The following is a 23,293-nucleotide window of genomic DNA, read 5'->3' as shown; positions in this document are numbered from 1 at the left end:
GGTGAACTGGTTTGTTTTGTTATTAGCATAATAATCTGACATAACCTGCCAAAACTCGTATACTTCAAACACATGTGTATGTGTGTGAGAGTGAGAGAAACTGGGTCACATCACACAGTCAGCTGTCTTAACAGTCCATGGCTTGTATACTGCAAACACATACAAGCTTCATCACTGTGTCTAAATGTTTGACTTCTTTTTTATATATTGGATTTTTTTTTTTTTTATCTTATTAGAATCAAAAATAGAATATAGCCATTTATGTATCAAAGTATTCTACTATTATAATCATGTATTTGCCTGTGTGTGTAGAGGCCTGCATTAGAATGGAATGTGCAGACATACATTTTGTGCTGAAGCTGCACATCCTGTTTTGACGTTAGAAAAAAATATATGATGGGGCCTCTTCCTAAATGTAAATGGAGGCCTCTTGTCTGCTTCCTGAAAGCAGACTGGAGGCACAGCCAAAAAATGTAAACAATAACGATTATATAGGAAATGCATTGAACGCGCCTTGGGGAAAAACTGTATAAAAGAATGAGCAGACACAGACTAGAAAGATACTCTGCAAAGCCTCTCAGCTCTATTTCAAATCATAAGACTGCGCTAAATAATCCTCATCCATCATTTTGACTGAATGGGCTGCAAATTTGCATTCATGCTTTATTTTCAGAAGTCAGGAGAATAACGTAGGCTACATCTATAGAATTGCTGTTTTTTACTCATTATTTTAATTTTTTACTTTGTATTCAGCTTTAACTACACTGTAAAATCCAAGTTGTTCTGAGAAACGATCTTTAGTTAACTTTACATTCACCCGGTTTCACAGACAAGGCTTAAGCTTAGTCCCAGACTAAAGTGTAAGTCTGAGCTGTTTTAACTGAAATAAACTTGCACTGACAGATCAGTGCCTTTGTTTTGTCTCAAGATGCACACCATTAATGTTTTTTTTTCTAAGGCATGTTAATAAAAATTACTTAAATGTCCTAACTGAACTATGGCCTAATCCTGGTTTAGTCTAAGCCCTGTCCGTGAAACCGCGCCTTAATGTCTTAACTTAATTTGTCAAAGTCTAGTAATCTTTACTATTCACATACTATTTCTTGGTTACTCAGAAAACCCAAGTTAAGATTAATTGATTGGCTTAAGTGCCATTTTGTCAAGGAAAAAAAAGAGAGAGAGAGAGAGAGAGAGAGAGAGAGATAGAGAGAGAGAAAGAGAGAGAGAGAGAGAGAGAGAGAGAGAGAGAGAGAGAGAGATTTCGAGGTGGGGGAAATCTTAAGTTTACTCATTTCCTCCACCTTTTTCTCTAGTTGTATTCACTCATTTCCCAAAATCATCCTGAAAGTTGAATTGTCAATACAACTGAAAAAATTAAGGTAACACCACATAAACTGACTTCAAATTTATTTTTTCTAAAATCTTTTGTTTGAACCTCACAGTTATTTGGTTTCAAGGGAAGAGATGTAATAAATAGAGGCAGTCATGGCCTAATGGACTTGAAACCCAAAGTATCGGTACCATTGTAGGTGGAAGGAGTGAATGACCAGCACTTTCTTCCACCTTCAATACCACGACTAATGAGACCCTTAAGCAAGGCAACAACTGCTCCCCGGGTGCCGCAGAAACAATTGCTGCCCACTACTCCGGCTGTGTATTCATGGTGTGTGTGTGTGCACTTGGATGGGTGAAATGCAGAGCACAATTCAGAGTATGGGACACTACACTTGGCCACATGTGCTTTCCTTTCCTTATTTGTGGCAATATCTTGAAATTGACCATGCTTAAGTCACACTCACATCAAAAACACCTCGCAAAACACAACAATGGTAACAAGTCAATTTTATTTAATTTTACTAATTGTGACATTACCGATTTTCTTTGCTATTTTTGTTGTGCTACTACAAGACAGCAAATAAAATGGGCAAAAAAACAACAACAACAACAAAAAAATAAAGAAAGAAAGAAAACAAAAGCAAAGCTGTAAAATAGCAAGTGTATAATTTATCTATGTCACAACTGGGAGTCAGTAATTCTGAATAGCTAGGCTATATTAATTCAAGAGTAAATCAAAAGTAAATTATCAAGTAATCCCTACAGTGCTTTTTAGTTACTAGAACTCTAGTGTAAGTGAACTATACTAACTAAGCATTGGTCAGTACAACATACTATTCCTTTTTCACTTTACTTATTTTATTTTATTTTATTTTATTTATTTTTTATTTTTTGCTTTAATTTGCCATGATGGTAGATGACAACATCCAGGATCCACGTACTGCATGGCAAGATTAAATTAATTTACTTTTAACTGAGTTTAATATGGAGTGACGCTGAAATGTAGACCTTTGTTTATGTGTTTTTGACCTACAATTTACATGACAGAACAGTTCGCTATTTAGGTTTAAACGTTAGCATGGACTCATTAACTTTAACATTTTTTCTTTCTTTTTTTTAATTGTTGTTTAATTGATAATTTATTTTTACAGTGTGAGAACCACTTATACTGTGTAGAATAGATCATTGATTAAAGTTTAAAGTTTTTAAATTTGAAAAAAAAAAAAAAAAAAGGTAATCTTTCTTAAACTGGTGTTTCAAGGTATCTGGCAGAGTATTACTGTATGTGTTTGTAAGAGATGTACATCGTCACTCGGGGGAGGACCACTGATATTTATCTTGGTAGATTTAGGCTAAGAGTTCAATGGGGAAGAATAAATTTTATATGCTAGCTTGTATATTGTACAAGCTCTACATTATATCTATAATTATTTGCATTACAGTTATTACTATCCATCTCTATTTGTTTACAATACACAGTTACACAAGATACATTATAATTCTTAAATATGTGAATAATCACCAAAAGGAAACTAAGCAGAAATGAATTAAATAATATTTTCATTGTTAAGCAGAATTATAAAGAAATTTCAGGCAATGCATTTAGAATCAGAATTAACATCTTTAACAAAAGTACATTTAGTGAAACAAAGACAGTCTTGATTTCCAGTATGTTATTTTCCATTGCCACAGTAACCTGTAAATAAAATATTTGCTTATTACATCTCATAACAAGTTTAGAATCATTCCTACTTGGGCAGCTTATTTCATGTCTTATTGTAGAGTTTTGAGAACAGACTCACTTTTACCAGCATTCACCTTCTGGATCACCTGCTTAGGGGTCTGAGACCAACGTAGAGTCACGTTTGTGAGTCCTCTATCAGCCAGAGCTGATCCCAGCTGAAAATAACAATGTAACAACACACTCAAATCTTCACGTTTCATAGAAACGTTGATCATACCACTGTAAACCCTAATTTAAACAAAGATATTATATTCCTCAAGAAGCAGCTCTGGAGCAATATCAACTTATTAATAATTATTTGGTGAATTTTCTGAAATAACATTGATTTTTGATCACAGAAAACTCGGGACGAAGGTTTCATGTACATCTCCAAATGCACAACAATCCTTAAAAAGTCCACAAAGACATTTAAGGGTTTCATTGAATTTCAAGTGCATCTCAACTTCAGGGCTATGAGGTCTGTTTTTAACAAGAGGGAAACCAGATGCTGCTAATTAACAGTAATCATGTCAGTTGAATGTTTTTTTTCTTTCTCTTACCTGTTTAAGAACATTTTCTCTCACCGAAGGGTCAGTTAAATCAACTCTGGAGTTAAACTGCATCTTTACAAATGATCTTTTTAAAACGAGAACTAAACAAATAAACATATAATATGAATTAGTAGAGGTTGCTTGCTCATTAAAAACGTATTAATGCTCCTCACTGTTTTGTTGACAAAAACATGTGACATTGTCAAACCTTCTCCATAGACCTCCACCTCACACAGAATGAGTGTCTTCACGTCTCCAGGAATGATCAGATTCAGGTAACGTCCCTCCATCCCACCGCACGAGTAGCTGTAGGACTCACCTGCTGGAATAGCAGGAATAACAGCACATCTAGAGAGAGAGAGAGAGAGAGAGAGAATATATAAAATACTGTCGTATCTGAATTTATCCTTCACATCTGTTCTTTCAAACTTAATGGTCCCACATGGGATTGTTGTTGCCGTTGATCTCCAAAGAGTTCCCGATGTGAATCTCCGCTCCGTTTATTTGTTCTGCACAGCAGTCGTTTCTGTTAGTGATGACCACTTCACTAATTTTGTAGACATCACGCAGATCCAGCCTCCACCACGGGTTAGTCTCATCAAGGGTTGACGAGCATGACGTATTCTGCTGGAGACCTCGATTACTGTCAATGGCCTTTTCAGCAAACCAGCTTGTAAATGTTGATGACTGTGTAGTGGCTCCATCCACTGCCAGATTTCCTAATTAAATTTATGTAAAAGAAAAAAAAAAAGTTTAAAAGTTTCACTGTTTCACTGTTGAAAAGTGCTCTTCAACAATGAATTACCTGCCAAATACCCATAAACGCCAACTTCACTAAGACTAAGAATCTTCTTATATCCAGGAATATGAACAATCATATAACGTCCCTCCATCCCACCGCATGAGAAAGTGGCTGTAGCACCGTCCGCTAGAGTAGAAATTACAGCACATCTACAGACAGAAAGATCATCTGTTATACATTTCTGTTCATCTGCAGTCATATTAACCAAGAAAAAAATTTCCTCACATGGTGTTGCTGTAAATGTCAAGGAAGTTCCCGATACGAATCACCGCTCCGTTAATCCTCAAGCCATGGTTCGGTCTATTAGTGATGATGACCCTGTTCACTCTGTACACCTTCAGTAGATCCACTCTCCACCACGGGTCGGTCTCTTCGTTAGTGTGGCTAAAGGTGCTTAACACTCCATCAAGAGCCAATTCAGGGCTACAGGTTAAAGTTGAAGACTGACTAGATTTGCCCCATAGTGCTGCGTTCTCTGGAAAATGTTTCAGAGATAAAGGCCAGTAAGAATCACCATCTTTTTATTGTCATTAAGTGTTAGATTTTGCAGAGGACTTTTACCAAATTCATCTTCATTACTCATCATCTACAACATACCACTGGGGCAGAAAATTAAGGGTCCCAAACAAATGCCAGACATTTACAATGAAGGGGCATTAGAATGATCCTACAGTGCACGTCATTTATTTTATCAGACAGGACAAAAAATTAAAGTTGCATGAACTGGAAGTAACATCTCTTTTCTCTTGTGATGAACATTTGAGTGAAGCAGACTATTGAAAAAAAATCATGTAGGGTACGATGCATTAGATGTTGATTTGATCTTTACTAAACATGTACAGTAGGTGGCCAACCAGAGTGTTCTTTCTACCGCCGCACGTACCGCCGCCACCGCGTCTGCATAATGCATTTGCAGATTTTGACCACTGAGTGGTGCTTTAACCACAAGTTATCAAACAAACGCATCAAAGCACATTTTCACAAATAGCCATCAGATTTGCCTTGCTGGTGTGTTACCTTTGACGCCAGCAGTCAGAAGAAAATGAAAGAAAATCACTGTAGTTAAAATATTTAATATTCACAGATGAAAGTTTAGTAGCCTACTTAATAAGTTTTATTAGTTTCTTAGAACAAATAAAACAGAATAAAACACGCACATACTTTGTTATTCGTTACCTGTCCTTTATTTTGACAGATAACTAGGGGAAAAGGTACCTGTCTATACACTGATTAAAAAATGTTGCCTGTTTTATCAATTATTTCCATTATTTTTGTAGCCTAAGACTATCCCATGTTTTGAAATTAACTTACTGTAAATTTTCTAATGGTTTTTAAGTATGTTACAATGTTATATTATAATGTTATTGTTGTTTTATTTCATCGTTTCATCTCTGTTTACAAACCAAAATTTTACAATTACAGTCAGTTTGCAACCCATGCCTTTGTGCCACCTGACGGTAGTTTCCCAAATAACTTTAACACACGACACACGCGACCCTAAGTAAAATGTCAGTGCACAAATTATTGGAGAATCATACACACGGTACATCACCAGAGAGAAGAAGTCTGTTGTTTCACCAGAAGAACCATGACAAGGTCAGAAAAAGAAAGAAAGAAAGAAAGAAATAAGGTCTTGGATATGTCATCTTAAGTAATATTGTCATTCATGAAAGTTTTTTTTTTTAAATCATATAAATCTAATTAATAAATAAATAACAAAAGAATTAATGGAGTTATTCTGAAATATCAGTTTTTCAGGGGCAAAATTGCCTGCAAATAAATAAATAAATAAATAAAACAAAGAACGCTATATATTATATATATATATATATATATATATATATATATATATATATATATATACATATATAATAAATACAAATAAATATTTTTTCTGACTAAAAAAAATAGACATCAAATTGCAACAGAGTTTTACAGAAGGTCTAAATTTCCAAGTACTTTTATATGTGCCAGTTCAAGCAGACAAAACAGAACAAATGTGTCACTAAACTGGAGAATTCTTACCTTCTTGTCCGTTCGTCATAACCTCAATCCATAAAACCCCTGTGGAAACAAGTGATTCACTAAACATCACTAAACATTGATTTGTGTCAGAGGAAACTACTGACACATTAAAAATCTGCAGTTAGCTGAATCTTTGAAATCAAACTCAAATTGAAATGGGATTTACTTCAGAAACCTGTTCACATTACATACAAAATAATCCAGGCACATTTGGTCATGCCATTTGGCATCGCACCCTAATTGAAAAATTCTGGAAACACATACAGTCAATTACTCCTTGTGATGCTAACTACTGCTAAGAAAACTGTCCTAGTGAACTGGAAATCAAGGAAAACCAGACATATTGTGTCTTGGAAAAACTTACTACATTGAAATGTCCATTTCTGTCCAAAATGACATGCTAGACTTGCACATGTCTTGGTCATATTTTATTTATTTATTTTTTTAAACCAACCACAACTCATCCAACTCCTCCTTCGCAACTCCAGTCCACATATGATGGGGTGGAGGTGGGGAGGCAGAGAGATTGGGAAGAGGTGACAACACACTGATTCTTAAGACATGGGACAAAACATGTCCAGCAATTGTAACTCCTATTAGGTTTAAAAAAGAAAATGTTTTCAATTGTAAATGCTATAGGGGATTAATAATATAATGTATTTAACACAATTATCCCCTTCAGTTTAAATCAAATCTATGACAAATATTGTCTTCTCACTACATCTAAAACATTTATAATCATTTACATGCTATAAAATGGATAAAAAAAAAAAAAGTTTTAAAATGATGAAAAAGAGCTTGTTTTTATCAAAAGCAACACTTAGTAATATCTCATATCAAAGCAAAGTTGTTTTTCAGTGACACACGTGTTTCATAAGGTTTCATAGCTGTGTCCCCACTTTTTATCAACACTGTCAGACATTCATTAAAATGTGAAAATAAATAAATAAAAATAAATAAATAAAATCAAATAAAAATCAGGGAATATCAGGGGCAGCTGTCACTCTAAAGGACCCCCTTGCCACATTCCACCTCTGTAGAGTACATCAATGGCAGACAGGCTCTGATCAGTTTTATAGTTTTAGAATATTTAAAATCTTAATGTCAGTATTTCCTGTGTCACAACCATGGTATGTCAACACTATCTGAGGTTCAGAGTATGTGACCTGACAGCATATATTGCTTCTGTGGATTGATAGTGATCACATCTAGCAGAGTTAGGGTTGAGGAAACATAACACTGGATAAAACAAATCTATACATAATACAGTTTGTTGGTGTTCTGATCATTTTTGGATCATTTGTTAAGATGTTTAAATATGAATATTAAGATCCTGGTGAATGTAAATAGATAGAGGTAACAACAAATTGGTAACAACAACAAAGTTTTATTTGTTCATTTGTTCAAGTTACCGTGTTACAGATGCACAGCAGGCTGTTCTGAGCTGAGAGAAAAATAGATAATTTGTGTTCCGAAGATATATCAAAATATGTCAGAGTCTTGTATAAAAGCTTTATAAACAATAAAATACTCACTGTTTGTTGTTTGTTTTAATACAGTAATTGATTTATTCAATGTATTTGATAGTTAAAATTACTACAAATTCAGTTTTTTGTCTTTACCGTCAGATTTGTCAACTCTGTCAGATGAATATTTTGCTAATATTTCATTAGGACATTTTATATTTGTTGAGGAATTGTTGGTCAGATGTGAAATTGTAATCTGTGTGCTAACATGAGAATGTGTTTTGAAATGTTAAAAACATATTGACTGCTGTTAAAGATAAAGTTAAAATTATATTACACAGTCCAAGGTAAAGAGTACATTTTGATAACAGAGAAAAGTTGGGAGGTTGCATCAAAGCCAACCCGGTCTCATAAAAGTACGTACCTCTGTGCATTTTTTGTGAAATGAAAAAAGTTAATGCTCTATCATGTTGGAAATATGCCCTACACCAAACCCAACCCTAAACCTATCCGATAGTGTTAGCAAAACTAATATAAAAAAACATTTGTTGACGCAACCATGCTATTTGAACTTCCATATATGCAGATTTTAACTGCTTTGTCAAAACATAGTTACACAGGTTTTAAACTGGAGCTCCTCGCCTCTCCAGTACGTCTCTGTACTCCGTGAGCTACCGAAACAAACCTACCATCTATGAAAACCCATAGATATGAAGCTGGATATGTGTGATGCTAAAATTCAAAAGCACCACTTTTCAAATCTCTCAGTATATTAATATTGTTTTGAAGTCATAACATGATATTCTTCAAGTAATTGTGCGAAAATTACGAATTATTAATCAAAACTGTAAATTTATGTGAAAAGGAATAAAAGGGGTTAGAATTTTACTGCCTCTAGTGTTCTTTTATTTTGGAAACTGCAGTGATATGTACTTAGTGGTACACACACACACATATACAAACCCGATTCCAAAAAAGTTGGGACACTGTACAAATTAAAAAAAAAAACAAAAATCAATAATTTTCAAATTTCAAATTTCAATTCATAAAACAACAAAAAAAAAAAAACAAAATAACAAAATAGAAAATGTGTAATTTTAAGGGAAAAATAAGTTGATTTTAAATTTCATGGCATCAACACATCTCAAAAAAGTTGGGACAAGCCAATGTTTACCACTGTGTGGCATCCCCTCTTCTTTTTACAACAGTCTGCAAATGTCTGGGGACTGAGGAGACAAGTTGCTCAAGTTTAGGAATAGGAATGTTGTCCCATTCTTGTCTAATACAGGCTTCTAGTTGCTCAACTGTCTTAAGTCTTCTTTGTCACATCTTCCTCTTTATGATGCACCAAATGTTTTCTATGGGTGAAAGATCTGGACTGCAGGCTGGCCATTTCAGTACCCGGATCCTTCTTCAACGCAGCCATGATGTTGTAATTGATGCAGTATGTGGTCTGGCATTGTCATGTTGGAAAATGCAAGGTCTTCCCTGAAAGAGACGACGTCTGGATGGGAGCATATGTTGTTCTAGAACTTGGATATACCTTTCAGCATTGATGGTGCCTTTCCAGATGTGTAAGCTGCCCATGCCACACGTACTCATGCAACCCCATACCATCAGAGATGCAGGCTTCTGAACTGAGCGCTGATAACAACTTGGGTTGTCCTTGTCCTCTTTAGTCCGGATGACATGGCAACCCAGTTTTCCAAAAAGAACTTCAAATTTTGATTCGTCTGACCACAGAACAGTTTTCCACTTTGCCACAGTCCATTGTAATTGAGCCTTGTCCCAGAGAAAACGCCTGCACTTCTGGATCATGTTTAGATATGGCTTCTTTTTTGACCTATAGAGTTTTAGCCGGCAACGGCGAATGGCACGGTGGATTGTGTTCACTATAATGTTTTCTGGAAGTATTCCTGAGCCCATGTTGTGATTTCCATTACTGTAGCATTCCTGTACTGCAGTGCCGTCTAAGCGCCCGAAGATCACGGGCATCCAGTATGGTTTTCCAGCCTTGACCCTTACGCACAGAGATTGTTCCAGATTCTCTGAATCTTTGGATGATATTATGCACTGTAGATGATGATAACTTCAAACTCTTTGCAATTTTTCTCTGAGAAACTCCTTTCTGATATTACTCCACTATTTTTCGCCGCAGCATTGGGGGAATTGGTGATCCTCTGCCCATCTTGACTTCTGAGAGACACTGCCACTATGAGAGGCTCTTTTTATACCCAATCATGTTGCCAGTTGACCAAATAAGTTGCAAATTGGTCTCCCAGCTGTTCCTTATATATACATTTAACTTTTCTGGCCTCTTATTGCTACCTGTCCAAACTTTTTTGGAATGTGTAGCTCTCATGAAATCCAAAATGAGCCAATATTTGGTATGCCATTTCAAAATGTCTCACTTTCAACATTTGATACGTTATCTATATTCTATTGTGAATAAAATATAAGTTCATGAGATTTGTAAATTATTCCATTCCTTTTTTACTCACAATTTGTACAGTGTCCCAACTTTTTGGGAATCGGGTTTGTATATATATATATATATATATATATATATATATATATATATATATATATATATATATATATATATATATATATATATATACAGAAATACACATTATACAGTATAAATGTTAGAAATTGATTTGCATTTCAGTGAGTGAAATAAGTATTTGATCCTCTACCAACAAGCGAGAATTCTGGCTCCCACAGATTGGTTTTGTGCCCATGTGGAACACAGATTTAAGAAGTTTAAGAAGTTACTCCTAATGTCGGCTCATTAGGTGTATAAGACACCTGTCCACACAATCTGTATCTTCCATTCCAACCTCTCCATCACCATGAGCAAGACCAAAGAGCTGTCATAGGATGTCAGAGACAAGATTGTAGAACTGCAAAAGGCTTGAATATGCTACAAGACCATCAGCAAGAAGCTTGTTGAGAAGGAGACAACAGGAGGTGGAAACATTATGCTTTGGGGCTGTTTTACTGCTAAGGGTATGCTTTCTGCTAACCTCATTGAGGGGCAAATGAACAGGGCCATGTACTGTAAAATCTTGGATGATAAACTCCTTCCCTCAGCCAGAACACTGAAGATGGGTCATGGATGATGTTTCTTCCAGCATGACAGTGACCCGAAACATAACGCCAAGGCAAAAAAGGAGTGGCTCAAGAAGAAGCACATTAAGGTCATGGAGTGGCAGAGCCAGTCTCCAGACCTCAATCCTATAGAAAATCTGTGGAGGGAGCTGAAACTTCCAGTTGCCAAACAACAGCCAAGAAACCTTAAGGATTTAGAGAGGATCTGTAAAGAGGAATGGAACAAAATCCCTCCTGAGATGTGTGCAAACCCGGCGACCAACTACAAAAAAATTTCTTACCTCTGTGTTTGCCAACAAGGGTTTCTGCACCAAGTACTAAGTCATGTTTTGCTTGGGGATCAAATACTTATTTCACTCACTGAAATGCAAATCAATTTCTAACCTTTATATAATGTTTTTTTATTATTATTATTATTATTATTTATTTTTATTTTTTTGGTATTCTGTCTCTATACATTAAAATAAACCTACCATAAAATTGCAGACCCTTCATTTCTTTGTAAGTTGGCAAACTTACAAAATCAGCAGGCGATCAAATAAATATTTCCCCCACTGCACGCATTCTTGCTCTTGTGTTGTTTTGATTGCTTCTATTGCCCTCATTTGTAAGTTGCTTTGGATAAAAGCATCTGCTAAACGATTAAATTAAAATGTAATGTAAATATGTGTTTGATGTCCTGGGGGTGGGGGGGGGGGGGGGTCTTGGCCTTTATTATTACTCTCATTATAGTCATTGTGTTGTTTCTACTGTTGCTATATCCTTTAAACTTTTTTTTTTTTTTTTTTTAGAAATAGAATCAGATGAGGACATATTTCTGTGGAATCCCTCAAAGACAAAAAGACAGACAAACCATTTACATACAGAAAAGAGCACCTGTTTAACATGAACTTTGATAAATAAAGTAGATGTAAAAATACATAGAGAAAAACTATGCCAGAGAAAAGCAAATTCCTGCACAACCTCTTACTGTTCAAAAGATTGGGCTCAGTAATTTTTTTAACAACTTGATACTTTTATTCATCACACATTAAATCATGCATTAAATACTGCATTAATTGGTCAACATTGGCAGTAAAGACATTTTTAATGTTATAAAAATATTTCAATTAAATGCTACTTAAATGCTTTAAACATTTTTTTATTATTTTATTTTTTCTCAACATTGCTTATAATTAGACATGTTTCTTGAGAAAACAAATCATCATTTTAGGATGATTTCTGAAGGATCACATGACTGAAGACTGGAGTAATGGTCACAGCAATGAATTACATTTTATAATGTATTCTCATAAAAACAGCTATTTCAAAATGTATTAGTATTTCACTGTTTTTACTGTATTTTTGATCAATTGCATGCAGGCTTGTTAAAAAGAAATAATCTTTCAAGAATATGAAAATCTTATTAACCTCAGACTTCTGAATGATATTGTTTATATGTATACATATTGTACTTTACCCAGCAAGATCCACAGGCACTTGAACTGCTTCATCACTGAAGGCATCCGTATAGCTTTTTAGGATGATGAGTTTGAGCTTTGTACATTTTATGGAGGAAAACTCATTTAAATGTGCATCATGTGACACATTGTCTCTCCTCCCTTCCATCTATATCAAACTCACCCATCTCTCTCTTCACTGCACCTGCTGCATTTTGTGCACATTTCTTTATTGTCATGTACACTGTGCAAAAGCCTAATGTTGATATTTGCCTGTAATAAGCATGCAGTAACATTGTGTGCTGTTTTTTCTACCTGGTCTCATGGCAAAAACGTACCTGGGGGCACTTTTTAGTGAGACGCGAAATATGTACCAATAAGTACATATCACTGCAGTTTGCAAAGGAAGTGAACACTAGAGGCAGTAAAACTCCAACACCTTTTATTCCTTTTCACACAAATTTACAGTTTTTCGATTAATAAACTGTAATTTTCACACAATTACTTGAAGGATATTATGTTATGACTTCAAAACAATTTTAATATGATTTGAAAATTTGAAAATTAGATTTTAGATTTGAAAACTGATGCTTTTGAACATTAGCATCACACATATCCAGCTTCATATCTATGGGTTTTCATAGATGGTAGGTTTGTTCGGTAGCTCACACAGACATACTTGAGAGGTGAGGAGCTCTGGATCATATCCCATGTAACTACGGTTAGACAAAGCAGTTCAAATCTGCATATAAGGAAGTTCAAATAGCACGTTTGCATCAACAAATGCGTTTTTATAAGTAAATAACATTACGTGAATCATGACTATTCCCAAGCTGATTTATTTACGGTATAGGCTAATGCTTGGAAATTATGTTTAAAGTTTTCAAGTCAATTATTTGTAGCACACAAGCCACTCAATAATCGCAGCTTTGTGCTTTGTTACCACAAAGTCTCAGCCTTCTGTACAATTGTATAACAAAATACAAACAATAAACATCTTTATATGCTCTTTAATTGTTTTAGTTGTTGGTGATTTTAATATCCATGTTGGTAATAAAAAAGATGCATTGGGATCAGCATTAATAAGAAAGGAAAACAGACTGACACCGTGGTATAATGAGCACACTCGCACCCTAAAGAGAGCAGCCTGGAAAATGTAGTGCAGTTGGAGGAAAACAAAACTATAGGTATTTCGTATTGCTTGACGGGAAAGTATCCTATCCTACAGAAAAGCATTAAAAACTGTTAGCGCTGATTATTTTTTGACTCTTTTAGAAGACAACAAACATAATCCCAGGAATTTATTCAATACAGTGGCTAAATTAATGAAAAATAAAGCATCAACAAGTGTTGACATTTCCCAACATTACAGCAGTAATGACTTTATGAACTACTTTACTTCTAAGATTGATACTATTAGAGTTACAATTGTAACGATGCAGCTGTCAGCTATAGTATCGCATCAGATAGTGTGCTATAGATCCCCTGAGGAACAATTCCACTCCTTCTCTACTATTGGAGAGGAAGAATTGTATAAACTTGTTAAATCATCTAAGCCATGAACATGTATGCTAGACCTTGTTCCATCTAAGCTCCTAAAAGAAGTGCTCCTAAAAGAGAGTCATAGATCCTTTTCTGACTATTATTAATTTATCATTGTCATTAGGATATGTCCCCAAAACCTTCAAACTGGCTGTTATTAAGCCTCTCATCAAAAAAAAAAAAAAAAAAAAAACACAACTTGACCCCAAAGAACTAGTTAATTACAGACCGATCTCGAATCTCCCTTTTCTGTCCAAGATACTAGAATTGGTAGTATCCTCACAATTATATTCCTTCTAAGAGAAAAATGCTATCTGTGAGGATTTCCAGTCAGGATTTAGACCGTATCATAGTACTGAGACTGCTCTAATTAGAGTTACAAATGACCTGCTCTTATGATCTGATCATGGTTGTATCTCTCCATTAGTGCTATTGGATCTTAGTGCTGCGTTCGACACTATTGACCACAACATTCTTTTACATAGACTAGAAAACTTTGTTGGCATTAGTGGAAGTGCATTAGCATGGTTCAAATTGTACTTATATGACCGCCATCAATTTGTAGCAGTGAATAAAGAGGTATCATATCGATCACAAGCACAGTATGGAGTACCTCAAGGCTTAGTACTAGGGTCGTTACTCTTCACACTTAACATGTTACCCTTGCAAGATATCATCAGGAAACATGGTGTTAGCTTTCACTGTTATGCTGATGATACTCAGCTCTATATTTCTTTGTGGCCCGGCGAAACATACCAATTTGAAAAACTAGTGGAATGCATAGTTGATATACAGAACTGGATGACGAGTAATTTCTTACTGCTAAATTCTGAAAAAAAAAAAACAGAGGTGTTAATTATAGGACCTAAAAACTCTGCATGTAATAACCTAGAACGCTGTCTAAGACTTGATGGCTGCTTTGTCAATTCTTCGTCATCAGTTAGGAACCTAGGTGTGCTATTTGATAGCAATCTTTCCTTAGAAAGTCACGTTTCTAGCATTTGTAAAACTGCATTTTTCCATCTCAAAAAATATATCTAAATTATGACCTATGCTCTCAATGTCAAATGTAGAAACGTTAATCCATGCGTTTATGAACTCAAGGTTAGATTATTGTAATGCTTTATTGGGTGGTTGTTCTGCACACTTAATAAACAAACTCCAGTTAGTCCAAAGTGCAGCAGCTAGAGTTCTTACTAGAACCAGGAAGTATGACCATATTAGTCCGGTTCTGTTAACACTGCACTGGCTTCCTATTGAACATCGTATAGATTTTGAAATCTGGTTTATTATTTATAAAGCCCTGAATGGTTTAGCACCTCAGTATTTGAATGAGCTCTTATTACATTATAGTCCTCCATATCCGCTGCATTCTCAAAACTCTAGCAGTTTGGTAATAACTAGAATATCAAAATCAACTGCAGGCGGCAGATCCTTTTCCTATTTAGTGCCTAAACTCTGGAATAACCTACCTAACATTGTTCGGGAGGCAGACACACTCTGTCAGTTTAAATCTAGATTAAAGACCCATCTCTTCAACCTGGCTTACACATAACACACTAATACGCTTCTGATATTCAAATCATTTAAAGGATTTTTAGGCTGCATTAATTAGGTAAACCAGAATCGGGAACACTTCCCATAACACTCAATGTACTTGCTACATCGTTAGAAGAATGGCATCTACACTAATATTAGTCTGTTTTTCTCTAATTCCAAGGTCACTGTAGCCACCAGATCCAGTCAGTATCCAGATCAGATGGTCACTGCAGTCACCCTGATACAGTACATATCCAGACCAGATGGTGGATCAGCACCTGAACCCCAGAGACAGATCCCCTGTAAAGATCTTGTCTCAGATGACCACCAGGACAAGACCACATGAACCAGTTGAGTCCTCTGCACAATGTGACTTTGCTGCAGCCTGGAATTGAACTGCTGGTTTCGTCTGGCCAGAGGAGTACTGGCCCCACAGCTGAGCCTGGTTTCTCCCAAGGTTTTTTCCCAAGCCTCTGGCTTTCTTAGTTGGGAACACTTAATTTCCAGCGTTATCGTTGACTTGATTGCAAATGATTGCACAGATACTATTTAAACTGAACTGAGCTGGTTGATGACGTCACTGAATTCAATGACGAACTGCCTTTAACTGGAAAATTGGTGTTTACTATTGTCATTTTGCATTATTGGCATACTGTTTTCCTAATTAATGTTCTTCAGTTGCTTTGACACAATCTGTGTTGTTAAAAGCGCTATATAAATAAAGGTGACTTGACTTGACTTGACTTTAATTTGTAGTGATATAATTTGCCTGAGTTCAAGCTGCATATGAATCAATGATATTTTCCTCTTAAATTTTTGCAGCACGAATCTCATGATGTCTCATGAATTGATCAATCAGAGTTTAAAAAAATACTGCCGTATAGACAACTGAATGCAAACACAATTTTGGCACAGCGGCCAAAAAAACAAACAAAAAAAGTAAAAAATAGTGAGGAGATATTTTAATTATTTGTTAATAAACTAATATTTTCTGAGACAATGTTGCATAAATGAATTTGATGTACCTAACTCTCCTCATTGGACGTGCCTTTAGAGAAAAAAAAAATGGATCTTTATGGATTACATAATGAGAGTTTTTGTTTTCGATTTGAATTATTTAATTTAAAAACACTAATTTAAAGTGACATATATATATATATATATATATATATATATATATATATATATATATATATATATATATATATATACATAAATGTCGGTGAAGCACTCCTGCTCAAGACCAAGATGACAGAAAGTGCATCCTGTTTGTTTTCCTTATTTTACAAAAGCACAAGGTTTTGTTAATATTGTGAGTGCACACAAATACAAGTAGCCCCTTTGCATTACCGAATGACGTGTACTCTTACCTTCGTGAGCAAAAATTACAGCATATTTTTAAGTTAAGTTAAATTAATACTTTAAGTTAAATGAATACTGTGAAATGTAGTGAAGTGATGAAGTGTTTTATGTCTGTTTATTTTAGGCAAGCTGTGTTGGTTTGAGAAGGATAAATTGATCAAACATAATGTATACGGCTGCCGCTTGGTCGTTCCTTTAAAAAACAAAAACTTGAATTTAACAAACATAAAATTAACTTAAACATAAACATTTTTCTAAATTAACTTAATAAAGAAAGAAAAATAAATATGCCCACTTTGCCATTAAAAACCAAAACAGAACAATTTTAATAGCTGTGTAATGGGGAAGAGAGAGAGAAAAAAAGTATCCAGTTGGACTAGGGGCAGAGAATTCTCATAAGCTGTTGGACAAGGGCCGGGCCCATGGAGGGCTCTGTTTGTTCCCTCATTTCAATTAAAAGTTCCCCCAGCTCGGCTGGCCCCCAAACTGCCTGGGTCCATATGCACCTGCATAGACTCTATGCCACTGAACACGTTTAATTGATTACGTTAATTGATTACATTCTGCGTCATCCGCCGAAATGGCTTCTGTGTATAACAGATACCAGAAGTGAGAGAAAAGTGTTTATGATGTTTGAAATGTGGATATTTTTCTTACAAAACTGTATGGATTCACTACAGGAGGCCTTTACTCACCCCCCGGAGCCGTGTGAGGGATTTTTTATTATGGATGCACTCGCCTTATTTGACAACTTGTGGACTGTTCAACTGCAACACCCACTGACTGCAATGATAGAGCTTGGAATAGCCAGGGCAATTTTTAACATAACTCCGACTGGATTCGTCTGAAAGAAGAAAGTCATATACACTTGCCTCGAGGGTGAGTGAAACACAAACTAATTTTATATTTTGGGTGAAGTAACTCTTTAACTTTTAGCGAAAATACCCAGATATTTTAATTCTGAACAGCTGCAATACGTACCTGAAGCAACATAATAACATAATAAAAACACAGCAATACGTACCTATATCAATGTAATAAAAACTTGCCAGGGTTTACATATTGAACCCGTGTTTTAGCGCCACTCAGTGGACATCTCTCTTTGAAACTGCGGCGAAACATGCAGGAAGGTACGTAAAAACAGTGTTGCAGAAAAGTACCCGGAGGTATGTATTTTTATGAGACCAGGTTGTGTTTTTTTTGTATATTTGCATATACAAAGCAGAGGATATTTCAGTAAATCAGTTTTACATGTACCCTAGGTACTAAGGAACTAATAAGGAAAAATAAGGTGTACACTAGGGTGACCAAACGTGCCATTTTCCCAGGACACGTCGTGGCCAGGATTTCTATATTGCCTAAAATATCCACGTTTTTTTTATTTTTTATTTTTTATTTTTTATCCACGATCATTACCTTCATTAAGTATGAAAACAGGAAACCAAAGCCAAAACCTGGATATTTTAAGCAATATAGAAATCCTGGCCAGAACGTGTCCTGGGAAAATGGCACGTTTGGTCACCCTAGTGTACCTCTTATACCGTTTTGTAGGGAAGTGATAGATCTGTTTGTTCATTTCAGAAACCCACATTTGTGAATTCATTGATGTTCACAAAAATAAATAAATAAATAAATAAATAAATAAATAAATAAATAAATAAAAATCTTAATTTGCTGAATCAAAAATCAAAATTAGGGCTCCAGGTCACAAACGGGCCCCAACCCAAACGCTCTCATTAACTTAGTCTGACATAAAGCTTTCAAAAGCGAAAGTAATAGAGTGCAAGTATGATGTCAAAACATGGACAACTAATTAGCTGTTGGTTCCTACAAGATTTCCCTATGGAGTTTTATAAGCCTGTGGTAAACAAAAATTAACAATACTTTGACGTTTGGTTCTACAGCATAACCTGCCCACACTCAAACTCTAAACTGTGTCATCTAGTTATTTATTAGAAACTTACTTTTTCAAAAATAAACAGAACTGGTTCAAAAAAAAATAAATAAAAAATGTATGAGTATGTGCAGTAAAAAAAAAAAAAAACATTCAAACACACATCAAAGTACTGTTTTACTCAGGTCTAGAATGTCCGCATGGTGCGTACATATTTACGGCAAGTTTATATTTTATAAATCCAGATACATGTGTGGAAAATTGCATATACATATTTCTATGCCAATTTTGTGAGTATGCAACATTTATAAATGAGACCCCTGGGCCATATGTCCAGGAGGGAAGGAGGGGGCTTAAGGATCGGTGAGGGAACAGTTGAACAAATCATAGATCTTCTCTTCAGATTAGAAAGTTTATTGTTTTGTTGCATGGCATGTTTTCTTCCTGACGTTTTGGCTTCATGAGGAAATCAAAGTACATACATAGATTTGGTCTAACATGTTTTCATCACTTTTAGGGAAATTAACATATGTTGGAAGCACATTTGGTAAATTACAATGGTTGAAGTTACATGTGGTTGTAAATATAGCGTTTGAATATGTGATTTGTTGTGCATTGATAGAATCAAACAGGCCATCCCAGCTTCACAATGTACATCACATCCCTTCAATGCTTGCACAGGTAACTGATGCTTTCAGCTTCATTTTATTGAAGAAATGTAACCATAATATTATATGTGCTGATATATTGTATGTGCTTGAGAAAGTGTAAATTTAATACAGAGTGTTTTGCTGATACTGATACTGACTGACTGACATCAAAAAGCAAATGAGGGGAATACCGGCACATGATATTTCCAACTTTGAGGCCTGATTATAAACACACCAGTAAGATATGTGGATAAATACACAAATATAGAGGAAGTAATATTTAAAAAGTTTTTTATTTTATATTTATATATATTTATTATTATTATTATTATTATTATTATTATTATTAATTAAGAAAATACACAAATGATGTGTAAATCTCCACACTATGTATCCTTCTAATGTCAGGTATGTTTATTTGACTCTTTATTGTTGTTTAGATGATTATGTTTATGCTTGGGGAAGTCGTAGCCTAATGGTTAGAGAGTCGGACTCATAATCTAAAGGTTGTGAGCTGGAGTCTCGTACCGGCAAGAATTGTCGTGGTGGGAGTGAATGTACAGCGCTCTCTCCACCCTCAATACCATGACTGAGGTGCCCTTGAGCAAGGCACCGAACCCCCAGCTGCTCCCTGGGCGCCGCAGCATAAATGGCTGCCCACTGCTCCGGGTGTGTATTCACAGTGTGTGTGTGTGTTCACTGCTGTGTGTGTGCACTTTGGATGGGTTAAATGCAGAGCATGAATTCCGAGTATGGGTCACCATACTTGGCTGTATGTCATGTCCCTTTCAAGTCTGATTATGATTAAAAAAACTCCTGGACATCTTGCATCATTTCACTTCATTTCACCACTGGCTGATGGTACAGAAATACAGTCTCAAACCCTCATTGACTTCTAAAATATGGACAAGAAATACTATACCTGAACACTCGACGAAACAAGACAGAGTGAATGATGAGATCATTTTCTTCTTTGGGTGAACTATCCCTTTAAACTCTGCTGTTGTCATTACAGTGTGTATGTTTCATAATTTATAATTTCACAATTTTTATTTTTTAATGTTTCTGTATTTAAATTAGTTTCACATTATGTCCTGGTATTTTAACTGATGTTAAGACACACTTTCAACAAATTAAAGCAAACATAGAGAAGATGTGGACATACACATGAATGAGGAAGAAAAATTAAAAAGGGCTTTTGTTTTAGAGTCATAAACAAATTATATGACGTGTTGAATGACAGAAGAGAGCAGATATAATAATCACATTGTTTAAAGCTGCAGACAGAAACATCAGACTCAGGACAGAAACACAAAACCTCTGAAGTAAGAACAACTCACATTTTCATTATTTAACTAAAATTGAGATGTTAATATTATCTGAATGAATGCAAATTCCACTCTGCTATTATTTTTTTTTTTTTTTTAATTTTATTATTATTATTATTATTATTATAATTTAATTATGTCATGTTGTAGTGTCTTATTTTTTTTCTTCCTCAGAAATGGACCAAACTCTATATTTCATTCTTCTTCTCATTGGTGAGTGTGTTTGTGGTTTTATTTATGGTTTATAGTTTCATTAGGTTTGATCCTGTTATGAAAAGCATTAAAGCAGCGTCTCTCTTTCACAGCTCTCTGCTCCGTATCTGAATGTGTTCAGCATCAGTATCAGAAGACCTGGACTGAAGCTCAGAGATACTGCAGAGAGAATTACACAGATCTGGCCACCGCTGACAACATGAACGACATGAACTTTTTATTTTTTTATTTAACCTTTATTTTACCAGGTAGGCCGATTGAGAACAAATTCTCATTTACAACGGCGACCTGGCCAAGATAAGGCGAAACATGTGCAAGACAACATAATGTTACATAATAAATACACAGAACACAGGAGTGCAAATTTATAAAATTACAGTAAAACACAATAAGGCAATACCAGGTATCAAAAACAGGATAAGATATATGTGAGTCTGTTAAGCAACATAATTAAGACATATTATGACATAGCGAAAATATTTTAAGATTAAAAAACAAATAAATAATTTTACTGAATATATAAGGTGTATCTTATTAAAAATCCATCTAACCAATATATCATTTAAGAGCATGGATTGTATGACCGCAATTATGGAGAGGAGCATTTGAAGACAATTAACAAGTACAAAGATCGGTCAGATGCTCAGAAAGGAGTAGTTTAAAAAGCAACTGGTGATATGAGTGTTTCAAGTTTTAAGGTTTTTTGTAATCCATTCCAGTCATTGGCGGCTGCAAACTGGAAGGATTGGCGGCCGAATGTTGTGCAGACTTTCGGGGTGACTAAGGCAATATACCTACTAGATCGTAGACTGCGAGTAGGTACAGCAATAGTAACTAGACAACTTAAATACAGCGGGACTTTACCAAGCAAAGACTTGTAAATAAGTTGGTACCAATGAGTTAAACGCCGCATAGTTAATGACGGCCAACCAACTAATGCATAGAGCTCGCAGTGGTGGGTGTTGTAAGGAGCATTTGTAACAAAACGTATGACACTATGATAGATCACGTCCAAACCATTTTCAGCAGAAAATTTGGGGCAGTTCTATAAATAACATCACCAAAGTCAAACATTGGAATGATAGTCATTTTCACCAAAGCCAGTTTGGCAGCATAAGTAAAAGAGGCCCTGTTACGGAAAAGAAAACCAATTCTCGATTTAATTTTAGATCTTAGTTTGTTAATGTGTTGCTGGAAGGAGAGAGAACTGTCTAACAAGACACCTAGATATTTATATGTATCAACATATTCTAACTCAGACCCATCCAGCGTGGTGATGTTAGGTAGACAAGCAGGTATTGGCAACGAACGATTGAAAAGCATACACTTAGTTTTACCAGAATTTAATAATAACTGAAGATTTTGAAAGGAATATTGAATAGAATTGAAACTCTCCTGAAGATTTTTAAGCACGGTATCTAACGAAGGGCCTGACGTGTACAGGATGGTATCATCTGCATAAAGATGAATCTGAGAGTCACCAGCAGCAAGAGCCACATCATTGATGTAGAGGGAGAATAGAGTCGGCCCGAGAATCGAGCCCTGTGGTACCCCCATAGAGACAGGCATGGGTCCCGACAACAAGCCCTCCGATTTAACACGCTGGACCCTGTCGGAGAGATAGTTGGAAAACCAGGCAAGGCAATCATGGGAGAAGCCCAGGCTATTGAGCCGGCTGATGAGAACACAGTGATTAACCGAATCAAAAGCCTTGGACAGGTCGATGTAAACGGCTGCGCAGTATTGCTTTTTATCAATGGCGGCTATGATGTCATTCAGAACCTTTAGGGTAGCCGTGGGGCAGCCATGACCAGCACGGAAACCAGACTGCATAGCAGAAAGAGTACGATGGGATTCCAGATGACTGACAATTTGTTTATTGACCAATTTCTCAAAAACTTTGGAAAGACAGGTAAGATGGATATTGGTCTATAGCAGTTAGGGTCGAGGGTGTCTCCCCCTTTAAACAGAGGAATGACTGCAGCGGATTTCCAATCTCTCGGGATTTCAGAAGATAAGAGAGAGAGGTTAAATAGACTGGTGATGGGGGCAGCAATAATGTTTGCAGATAATTTAAAAAAAAATGGGTCCAGATTATCCAGCCCAGCTAATTTGTAAGGGTCCAGCATTTGCAGTTCTTTCAATACATCGGCTATCTGGATAGGAGTAAAGGAAAAACGTGTGGAAAAATGTGTGAAGGGAGCTGAGCACAGGGGTGTTGTGACTGTAGGGCAGCTAGCTTGAGGGGCGAGTATTTCGATGAAAAGCATGGCCGGCTTCAGTGAAATGCTTATTAAAATTCTCTTGAAA

At 35.7% G+C, this 23,293-nt stretch overlaps 1 protein-coding gene across 1 annotated transcript; it reads right to left on the bottom strand.

The window, feature by feature from the left end:
* Positions 1-3,008: 3,008 nt before the first annotated feature.
* Positions 3,009-22,816, bottom strand: LOC109088250. The gene is made up of 9 exons (XM_042726715.1): positions 22,407-22,816; positions 22,045-22,112; positions 4,637-4,928; positions 4,415-4,560; positions 4,052-4,328; positions 3,818-3,957; positions 3,619-3,710; positions 3,138-3,234; positions 3,009-3,031 (listed from the first exon to the last, which is right to left on the bottom strand). The coding sequence occupies exons 1-9, from the start codon at positions 22,814-22,816 to the stop codon at positions 3,009-3,011; spliced, it is 1,545 nt and encodes a 514-aa protein (XP_042582649.1).
* Positions 22,817-23,293: the final 477 nt, after the last annotated feature.

The sequence above is a fragment of the Cyprinus carpio genome, chromosome B7 (genome assembly GCF_018340385.1).
Source record: "Cyprinus carpio isolate SPL01 chromosome B7, ASM1834038v1, whole genome shotgun sequence".
Classification (NCBI taxonomy): domain Eukaryota; kingdom Metazoa; phylum Chordata; class Actinopteri; order Cypriniformes; family Cyprinidae; genus Cyprinus; species Cyprinus carpio.
The sequence above is the reverse complement of the archived record's forward strand: the minus strand, read 5'-3'. Positions and strand labels throughout refer to the sequence as shown.